This window comes from Cyprinus carpio, chromosome A13 (genome assembly GCF_018340385.1).
Source record: "Cyprinus carpio isolate SPL01 chromosome A13, ASM1834038v1, whole genome shotgun sequence".
Classification (NCBI taxonomy): domain Eukaryota; kingdom Metazoa; phylum Chordata; class Actinopteri; order Cypriniformes; family Cyprinidae; genus Cyprinus; species Cyprinus carpio.
Genome location: NC_056584.1, coordinates 6,165,928 through 6,176,902, shown reverse-complemented (window position 1 = coordinate 6,176,902; position 10,975 = coordinate 6,165,928). Strand labels below are relative to the sequence as shown.

The 10,975-nt window shown below is 38.2% G+C and overlaps 1 protein-coding gene across 5 annotated transcripts; it reads right to left on the bottom strand.

Annotated features, from left to right (window-relative positions):
- Nucleotides 1-10,896, bottom strand: LOC109045959 (nuclear receptor coactivator 4-like). Of its 5 annotated transcripts, none has more exons than XM_042768477.1 (10): nt 10,875-10,896; nt 5,906-6,032; nt 5,030-5,170; nt 4,634-4,722; nt 4,316-4,424; nt 3,902-3,973; nt 3,684-3,815; nt 2,552-3,514; nt 1,254-1,346; nt 1-1,169 (listed from the first exon to the last, which is right to left on the bottom strand). In XM_042768477.1, exons 2-10 carry the CDS (start codon nt 6,029-6,031, stop codon nt 1,164-1,166), a joined length of 1,731 nt encoding a protein of 576 aa, XP_042624411.1. In that variant the 5' UTR covers nt 6,032; nt 10,875-10,896; the 3' UTR covers nt 1-1,163. The 5 variants fall into 5 exon arrangements, with proteins under 5 accessions (XP_042624411.1, XP_018919302.1, XP_018919306.1 ...); XM_019063757.2 differs by lacking the exon at nt 10,875-10,896 and adding an exon at nt 10,255-10,411; XM_019063761.2 differs by lacking the exon at nt 10,875-10,896 and adding an exon at nt 10,255-10,411 and having other exon boundaries at nt 3,902-3,970.
- Nucleotides 10,897-10,975: the final 79 nt, after the last annotated feature.

The following is a 10,975-nucleotide window of genomic DNA, read 5'->3' as shown; positions in this document are numbered from 1 at the left end:
CACGTTTATGTACTTTTATTTATTCATTTGATCATTAGCTTTAGAGATCACGTAAGCAGTATTTTAGATCTACATATGTATACATGTGCAATACTGGAGTCCAACACTGGGACATGCTGACAAAAAAAAAAAGATTTTTGCATTGTTAGTTTGTGTACCAATTCCTTAGTCCATTACTTACTGAACGACTGGAACATGAGATGACATATAAAAACTTCTTTATTCTATCTAAAAGAAGCAGTTTCATTTTTGAACCAGTCTTTGCTCTGCAAGTGGAAAGAATAAATCTGGTCTTTCATGCTGACAGGGTGGTTCACAGCAGAGGCATCAAGCAACACCAGTGGTTATTATATGACCAATTCCATATAAAAAGAACTATATTGATTCTATTCTAAACATTTACCACAAATTTGAGCCTAACACCAAGAACACACACATGACACAGCAGAAATGATAAGGTGGACTGACAACAAGCATTGCTACACATTCGATGTCAGGCACGAGTGATCAGACTTCTCGAGGTTTCAATAACAGAAGTTATGCTATGTTTAGTCGGTACATGATTTTTATATGCCCCTAAAGTATATAATTGAATTATTGAAATAAAGTAAAATAAACGGCAAGTGAAGCTCATTCTATACTTATGAAAATAGTAAAATTTTATATAAATATATATTTAAAGAATTGGAGGAAATCACTCTCTGCTTTAAGGCATGACTTCCTCTATATGTGCAAGACTGAGTTCTAAAATGTGAATAATAAAAGCTGTAATTGTGTGTGATTAAAATTAATATAGATTCATTTTTTGCTTCAGTTCTTCTCAAACCCCCTCACCAACTATGCCTCCATGGGGAAAAAAAGTATTTGTTTTGTATGCACCAATCTGGTCCATTTCCTCGTGATTTCTAAATGACATTAGTGAATTCTAATAAAAACACATCGGTCTCCACCACATTACTGGAATTGAACTGTGTTAAGCCAATAAAAGGACAAAATGACAGTAGTCTGTCCTCAAGTGATGGTGTACCAAAAGCCTCAGTCCAGATCACACTTCCAATCTCCAGAAGAATGGATCGCTAAAGAGCACTACAGAAAAATATTGTGCAATAATCAGTGATTAAATAGCATTGGAGTCAATCTCCAGAAGCTTATGGATGTTGCATTCATATCTGAAAAACAGAAGAGAAAATGGTTTTACTTTCTTTGAATAGAAAAAAAATTAAAATGAAAATGTTTCTGTTATTGTTTCTCACCTGTGTAGCTGTTTGATGTAGCCACTTTTCTTTGTCCCCACTGAGCTTCATGCAGGAAAACAGGTCACATACTGTGGGTAGGCCTAGCCTTTCCTGGACAAACCACAGGAAAACATGCTATGAGGTGTATGTATAAAATATGAAATGCACCAAATTTTGAAAATGATATTCTCAAACCTAATACTATGGATGGAAAAGGGATAGTTCACTCAAAAATGAAAATTGTCATCAGTTCATGTTGTTCCGAACACATAAGACTTTCATTTATTATTGAAAGGGGTGGTTGATCAGCTTTTTTCGAAAGCTTGTTAGTGTTTTATGTGCAGTGTAACATGTTCATGCTTCATTTTTTTATATAAAAAAAAAATTATTTTCACATATTGTACACCTCTGTTTCCATTCTCGTCAAAACGGTCTGTTGAGTTCCTGGTTCTATGAAGCCCCTCCCTCTGAAATATACAGTGGGCCCTGATTGGTTAGCAGGCTGTGTGTGTTTGTGATTCGCCGTCCATCTAATGCATTCCGTACACACAACTCACCCACACCAACCATTACGAGTAGTTGCGTGTTCCCGGGGGCGGGATTTATGTAAACATCGGGGACAGTGATGTCACAAACCCAGGAAGAAGCTCGTTGTAGTCCCTACTAGCCATTTTTTGTAGTCCTTAAACAGTGATTTCTTTCAAAGAAAATAGTGTTCCTGTGCCTCAGTGGTAAAGCAATGCATCAGCAGCGCAAAAGGTTGTGGGTTCGATTCCCAGGGAACACGTTAGGTAAAAAAAAAAAAAAAAATTTGTACAGCCTGAATACACTGTAAGTCGCTTTGGATAAAAGCGTCTGCTAAATGCATAAATGTAAAATATCTCCCTTTGCATTGAACTCAGAGCGTTGTAACTTTGCAGATGTTGTTTATGCTCTAACAGCAACATCACACACTAACTTAAGTTCAAAAATTAAAATCATAATCAGCCGACCCCTTGAAACACAAAAGATTTATTTGTAATGAAACCTGAGAGATTTCTGTTCCTCCATTGAAAGTCCAAGCAGCCAAAACTTTGACTCTTCAAAAAGTTCATAAAGAATTTTTTTTAAAGTTATCCAATCATCGTGTCAAGTGTGGTTGAGCTTGCGTTTACCATATTTGATGTGCCTCATATATATGTGTGTTGATCAATGTTTATACGTGAATGAAATCCTGAATTAGGTCATCATATAAAACCATTGTGTCTCCATTTTTGGGTGAACTCTCCCTTTAAAAAATGTATGTTGTGCTGGGCAGCAACAGACATCAGTCTCACCTGTGCACTCACCCGCTTGCGTAGAAGCCATTTATCCTCCTCGATGTCCTTGCTGTCTCGCTCTTTATGGTTCTCACTCTTTGGCTCGTTTGGCGTCTCAGTGGTTGTGCTTATGTGCTTCATCGCTGGCAAAAGCCAGTTCTGCAAAGGCTCCTGGGTGGAGCTCTCAGAGTCTGAGGTTTTGCTGTATGGGGTCACCCAGGCAGAGAGGGATGACAGGGCAGGGGACTTGGTACTGTTGCTCGGATGCAGCCACGTCTCTAGGACGGCTTGAACCTTCTGCTGCTGGCTGGAGGCTTTGTTTGGGGCGTTCTTATTGACAGGAACACCATTCTTATCTCGACCCTCTTTCTTGAGGAGCCAAGCACTAAGGGCCTCTTTTCCACAATTGTCGTCACAGACACACTGAGCGTAGCTGGCACAGGTCTCATTGGCTTTGCAGGTGGTCTCGATAGGGATGGTCTTGTGAAGCCACATTTCGATGGTTTCTGGACTGGTGATTGGAGTGCTGGCAGCAGATGAAGGTGGAGTCTTTAGGCACTTGAGCTTTCCTAGGTTCTCGATTTCCACGGCAGCACTGCGTGTGGCACAGCAAGAGCTGCAGTCGGACTTCTGTAGCCAATCGCTGGAGGAGAAGCTCTCGTAAAAGGGTTTGATGATCTGCTTGAAGCGGTCAGCATCTGACACCGGGCTGGTCTTATCTTGCTTGAACGTGCTTGGGCTGAAGAGCCACTTGCTGAGTTCTTCTTCCTCAACAGTGCCGTCCCCTTTTTCCTGCTCGTCTTCCACTTCCACCTCATCCAGGTTTAGGTCACTTTCCTCGATCATCTCAATCGAGAAGGTCGAGCTTCCGCTACAGGTTCGTTCACGAGCTGGCAACTTCTCCTTCAGAAGCCACGACTCCAGGTCTTGAAGCTGGCCCCAAGCTTTTAGGAAGTCAAAGGCAGGTAACTGTCGCTCTTCCTGTAAAGTGGAAATAAAAAAATGGGCCGTTCATTTAACAGCAGTAGCACTTTGCCTACAGTCAAGTGGATTCAGTGGTTCTTAACAAGTGGGTCACATATCTGTTCTCATATCAGACTATCATCACCTTCGGGTTACATGAGAAAAATTAAATAAAATAACAGTTTACCTGAGATTCCTTGGAAACAAGCAGCCAGTCCTGGAGGTCTGTGTCGAAGTGGTGTCCTGTAGGAGCGCTGCTTCCTGAACGGTTTCCTAGAAGCCACTCAGCCAGAGGTGTGGCCCATTCAGGATCTACTTTCTAAGTAAACAAGACCGGGATTTTACAATGGATGCAAATGAACAAGTGGGAAGCTACATAGGCCAAGTGTAACATGAAAAACAAACCTGTCTCTTGCAAGAAACTGGGCAGTCCTGGAGAAGCCACGGTCTCTCAGAAGAGTTTGAGGTCTCCTTCTGCTAAAGCAGAGAAGAGTTATAAATGCGGGTGTTTTGAAAAAATGCTTTGATTATTTTAAAATGATTATTGCTGTATTATAGTTCTTGCATTAAATGATTTGAATCTACTCAACTACGGTGGATGTCTGGTCAAAATTTAGACAAAAATCATTCAAATTGAAGCCATTTCAAATCAAACACATTGAGATATACTGTGAAAAGGCTAAAAATATTAAGATTGTTCTAGCCCTAAATAGCAGTCAGCATACTAAAAATAAATGGTATTGTTGCTAAATTGTCTTATTACAGCTATCAATCTACATTAACCACAAGCCTTGGTTTCCAAGTCTGCAATTCACAAACCTGGGTGGAAATGGTCCCAAAGGATGTGATAGCCTGGCGCAAGCTGCGTGCATCTGCTTGGAAACTCATCTCTGGGGTTTCTTCAGGAGTCAGATTGAGAGAAGAAAGCCTGGAATGACAAAAGACGCGTTTCAAACCCATTATTATCCAAGACATTTCCAACATCTACATAGACATTTTGGGGCTGAAAATTATTGTAGATTGCTTGGAGATTCACAGAGAGATTTAAACTCACTATCGTGTCATTTAACAGTCATTTAACATGCTGAAAGCAGATATACAAAACTAAATCATTCTAGTAGTAGATCTGGTTCTTACTTTTCCAGGCAGTTGGTAAACTGGGGGGCAAGATTATTACTACTGGAGTACTCCAGCTGATGAATGAGGATGTCAAACTGGCCTTTCAGCTATGAAACAAAACCATGAGAGAACAATCATTTCAGCCTTACAGTTACTCAACTGAAGCAGAAAAGCTTCACTTCTACTTTAAATCTAAGTTTCAGTTTTCAGACTCAATATTTAAATTACATTTCTCAGAATTGTTGCTTCGTAATACAGATCTCAAAACTACCTGTACTGTTTTATTTTAGTCTCGACTTTGAAAATAAAAAACAGCTCAATTTTCCTGACTTGACAGATGGCTGTGTGTACAAATGATTACATGTACTTCTTGTCCAAACTGAAAAATGCTCAGTAAAAATCCTTCAAACTCACCAAATGAAGCTGCTGTAGCTGCTGATGTAAAGTTTCTCCTTTGAGCTGCTCCACCAGATCAATCTGCTCCAACAGCCAGACCTCACGAGAGCGAAGGATCTCCAGATGTCTACTGATACAGCTGTGCAGCTGAGACTTCACCTGTGAGGAAGCAGACAGAGGCAAAAATGCGTGTAAATGCTAGCAGGTGCAAGTCCCGTCACGTCTGCCTTTGATTTGAAAGCACTCAGATGCCAAGCAGCTTTTAAAACTCCTGCCGTGATGAATAAGAAGTCCCCACCTCCTACACGCTGAAGGACAGCCTGGGTCTACAATAATACAATAATTCACTCAAGACAGGGAAAAAGTCTGAAGCTGCTGTTTTGAGAGATTGTAGGGAAATCCACTGAGGTTTTCAACAGAGCTTAAGTGTGTAAGAGTGTAAATCCTATATACTATTTTTTTAAACAATTTCTCAATTGTTAACACTTCTGAACTTGTTTAGCTGTGGTCTAGTAAGCCCTACTCCCTTCAGACTACCTGCACCTAAATAGTAATTATTACCTGTGCTTGTGAGGTGTGACAAATTATGTCATATGCTTGAATGTTTTCATGTTTATAACACAAACAAGACAATAACATCTCACTGTGCACTAAATGAACCTAAAGCACTTTATGAAGCCACAATGTTTAAAGCCAGTGTTCACACCCACTAGAAAAGATAAAAGCAGTAAGAAAAGATAAATAATGTTTACGGCTGAGACACTAAACTGTTAATAACACAAGCATGATTTAAGAGTAAAGTATATAAATGAAAGATTAAATATAGACCAGTGCTTCACATCTTTACTTAATGACATTGAAAACACACAGGACAACAACACTGCTGTATCTCACCTCTCTGGAGTTGCTCCGAAGCTGAACTTCAGCTCTGATGACCCCAGCGATGGCCTCGTCCAGCTGGGCCCGGGCCTGAATGCACTGCCTGAGGGCAGCCTTTTCTCTCTGCCCCACGGATGACATGCTGCGGACAAACACAACACACCAGCTGAAATCAATCACTTCGCTCTCTATTCTCAAATGACTGGCAAAAACCATTGTTCACCCAGACATGTTCATCATTTGAAATGTTACCAACCAAACAGTTTTGGGTTACCATTGATGTTCCAAATTCCACTACTAATAATAATAAAACAGTATAATTTAAAAAAATCTATCATGTTCCACAGAAGAAATAAATTCATACAGGTTTGGAATGACATGCATTTAAAATATGTCATAACTGCATTACAGTTTTTAGTCTTCAATTTGTTTACATTTTAAAATTGTTTATGGTGGCAATATTTGTGACAATTAGTTATTAGTAAAAAAAAATATTTGGAAACTTGTGATAATTGGTCTGATAGTTATTAACCTGCTGGCCAATAATCATCCACTTTTGTGAATTTTAATAAAAATAGTATGTAAACAGATTTCTTTCATTTAATTTCCATTATGTTGTTTTATTTGTTATAATTACATTGCGTTGCACAGAGTACCATTCAAAGCTCCAAGGTATTATGCTTAACTACTTGAAATTTTTTTCCATCTAAATATAAATCTTTTATTTCTTCAAATACATTTTATTTGATTAAATGTTATTTTTTTAAATTGATAAGTTAGACAGGCAAGTACAAACGTTATGCTTCCAGCATTAATGTGAACTCCTTCAATACTGTTCAGTGCACCTCATACTATAAAACATGACATGCATTCATTCAGATTCACATTATAATCTGGTGTGAAAAACATTAGGAGTGAGTTTGACGGTGCACACTTTTTACTGGTTGTGTAAAACCTATATCAGAAAACTTCAGCCGAGGCCTTTTTCCTGTGAACTCAAAGCCTCTCTGACATCCTGCGAATGTGTCAGCAGTGATATGTGCCTGCCAAACTCAGAGATACACGTGAGGTATCATATAATACAGCGCACAGTGTCTCAAGGGCAAAATTCTTCGATTCCTGGAAGGGATGTCAACGATTAATCGATGATCGATTAATTGTCGATAAGAGATGCAATCGATTAAGTCTGTCGATGGTCGGTTAACCGATTTAAAGTTGGGCTGCTTGCAGCTCATGCGCAAAACACGTGCGAGCGGCTGTGAGTGATGATGACGGTAGCTATAAAAGCATCATCATTCATTCACAATGTACAAATTAAACTTTTAATGTGATTTAAACTTTAAAGTAGCCTACATTAAAATAGAAACAACATAAAAGTTCTTCAACATAAAAAGCAATAGAAATGTAGTAACTAAGTCATTTCATCAGATAACTGTTTCATATCGTGCGCTTTGCAGGGCTGCGGGACACAGGACATAAAGGCTATATCCTATTACTTGTTAATTCGTTCCTAAGACTTATTAATTTGTGGCAATTTTCCATGTTTCATTAATTTTGTTCCCTAAATAACTCATGATTTAACTAAATAAGGGAACAAATTAATAAATCGAGCGAATTCCTAATTCATGAAATCTTTCGTCTATATGCGAATGCGTACAAGCCTAGTTAACATTATAAATAATAGTTTAACATTCAAATACATTGCGAATATGGAAACATTTGGATTTGTGCCGAATGAGACATGAGCTCCAAATAAATCTAGCGCTCGCTGGTCCTTATGCACGCATGCACTGTCACTATCTAATGCACTGTATGCCAGATTTTAAAAAAAACAATAGGCCTACCGCAATGCAAAAATGAAAAATCTGACATTTTATAGGAGATAATCCAGCTGGATCAAATTAATGTGAGCAACAGTGTGTTTTGGTGCAGCAGCGCCAATGTAGTTCACTTAATGTGCAGCGCAGTCACACGCGCGCCACAGTTCCGTTTGGGATAATTTTATTTTAAATACCATAATGTCAGTTGAAAACATTGCAATTGTGTTTTAAAAATACAACAACGATCACCACAAAACCATTTAAAGAGGCGTGTGCAGCGGTCTCCGTGCGGGATAGGAAACACTAACAGTCAACAAAGTAAAATTAGGCTACCTCAAAAGTATGGCGCGCTCTCTTCATTTTATGAAATCATCATAATCACATCTATTCATTTTATAATCCTTCTACTAGCATTTTATTCAGACTAAAACCCCTTTAATTCAAGCGAGAAAGCGTTTTGTGTGTGGGGAGGGGTGACTGCGCGGCTGCAATAGACGCATTCTGCAGCATTATGGTTAACGATTAATCGCAACACAACGATTAAAATAAAAAAACAAACTGAAAAAACAAATCACAAAAACAAAACAAAACATCACCTGGAAAATTCGTGCAACACAACGATTAAAATAACAACAGTGACTGAAAAAACAAAGTGCATACACCCATCAGAACAGGAAGAGTAGTCTTCCTGCTGTGTCTGATCTAAGATGCTTTTGAGCTATTGTTTAAACCTTAAAAAGACTAATAACTGACGGTGCTATTTATGTAATGAAATCAAATAATACAGAAAAACAAACATCTTTGAGAAGCATAAATCAGCAACATCTGCATGCAGTGGACGGAACGAGAGCCCAGTCTCTGCACAGATCCAGATTCTTCCATCCTGACTGCATGCATGGATTATAAAGCAGAAAAACAGGAAACAAGACCTTATCTGGACATCTGAATTAAAACAGCTTGATCTAACAAACACACTTTTACAGATATCTGTTAATAAATCTCTCTGAGATTTAATAAAACACAACAACATGTCAAAAAGGCATGCAATACACGTCAAAAACCAACAGTAACACCATGGCACTTTTTGGTTAGTGTACATAATAGCCACGCTTATGGATATTTATTATGAATTCACTGTTTGGCATTATTAATACAAAAACAGAATAGCAGATGCTCATCAAAAATGGCGTTCACGGAAAGTCACTGCGTTCACATCTAAAGTTACTCTAGATTTATTTAAAACGCGTGTCAATCTAGCGATTCGGTTCCTACCTCGTCCTGTCAATCAAGTAATGTACAACGCTCGTGTAGTCCAAGTGTGCCGATTAGTTTGATGAAAGTCTACTTGTGCTCACGGTTTTTCTGAGACTTGTTTCATCGCACTGCCCCTCTCTCTCTCGGCCGACCGATTACGCACGTACGTACACGGGGCCCCCTTCCCAGGGGCGCGCGACTGACGACACGATCAGAATGCAATGGACTCGTTGACTTCCAGAAGCGACCCCAAAACACACACACAGCACAAACTTAAATGCACTCTCCAATATTTAGAATTTGGACTGCAATACCTAGTTCAACCACTCGGTGACAATCCTACATTCAGCACCTTTAAATGCTGACTCGCCTTTAAAGATAAAATAACTGCAACTGGAAAAATGCTGATGTAAGACTTAAACTTTGAACTTCTTCCAATATTTACAAAGACACAGACCTCAATGGTAGCAATGTTCAGTGTGAAACTGTCAAAACTGACAATAACAGCCACAATTAAACACCACATCTTATTTTATGCAGAATTGTTATTTCACTAGAGACGATGTAATCGTGAAAATGACAATATCCAGTGCTCTGTAAACAAATACAAGGTGAGTGTCAGTCCACGGTAAGATGCAAAAACAGCAAAAACAACATCTGTATGCATTGCCAACAAATTAAAAATCCACTTGAGAATGAAGCAGTGTTCGGATGGAGGTGAAAGTCTTCAAACTAAATAATTATGCTTATATAACTTAATGACATGTCATTTTGATGATTGTTATCTTTATCTATATCTGCACTGCACTAACCAGGCACTACTTGCAATGTCAAAAATCTAATACTTGACTGAGAATATTACGCAACATTAGAACACACACGTGTACACTTTATCAATATATATGAAATCGTAAAAAAGCGATAAAAAAATAAATTAATTAAAAATCAATATCTGAAGTGGACACTGAAAATATATTCTACAGGTCGCCCGTCTGTAGCCCCCTTTTATGTGTCACATTGCCGAGGACACAGTGAACTGAAATCAATTCGAAAAAAACATATATATTAAACTTGTCATTAAATAGATTCTCAGATTAAGTAGACATTTATCGAGCTTTTAAACATATCACCGTAACAACACAGAAGAAAGCCTGACTGGTTAGAAACATAGCGAGCTCGCGTGCACTCACCTCCACTAACCCAGATTAACATTCCGACGCCGCTTTAGCTAAGAGTCAAATTAATTCTCAAAACAAACATGTCATTGTGGAGTCCCGATGTGTAACATACCTGGACTACCGGCTGACCTTGTATGTATGAAAACGAAGGTGATGTTAATATAATAAAGGCTTCTGCTAGAAAGCAGTGACGAGGACCCTCATGCGCTACGCCGCCCGTGAGGCTAATGTCAAAGCCGAAGGAGATTTGGAGAATCCCGCGAGACCATAATCTCGCGATACCACTGCGTTCTCAATTTTTGTTCTCAAATGTAATGCCACCATCTAGTGGCCTGTGAAAACAAGTTGTGGAAAAAATAAACAAACAATAATAATAAAATAAATACATAAAAATCTAAAAATACAGAACAAATAATAATTTTAAAAAAATCATAAAAATATAAATACAAAGATTTCAGATATTTTAATACAAATACGTGCCTTGAGCAAGAAGAGTTTTTAACGATGCTAAAGCTAAACATGAACAAATCTGTTCGAAATAATTATGCAATCTACTACCCACTCCATTTTATTTATTTATTTTTATTTTATTTTTTTAAAATCAGAAAGCTTAGCTAATTAGAAATATTTTATTTCATATCAAATAAAATGAGGGGAAAAATATATATATATCACAAAACACCACGCATGAGAACACGTCACATGACTTTTAATTTGACATGGTATACTTACCCGATGTTGACAGTTTAAAACAACAATGTTTTGTAGGTAATTAATATCTATGTGGTAAAATACGAGTTAACGTGAAAATAATGGAATAATGTGAGACTTGT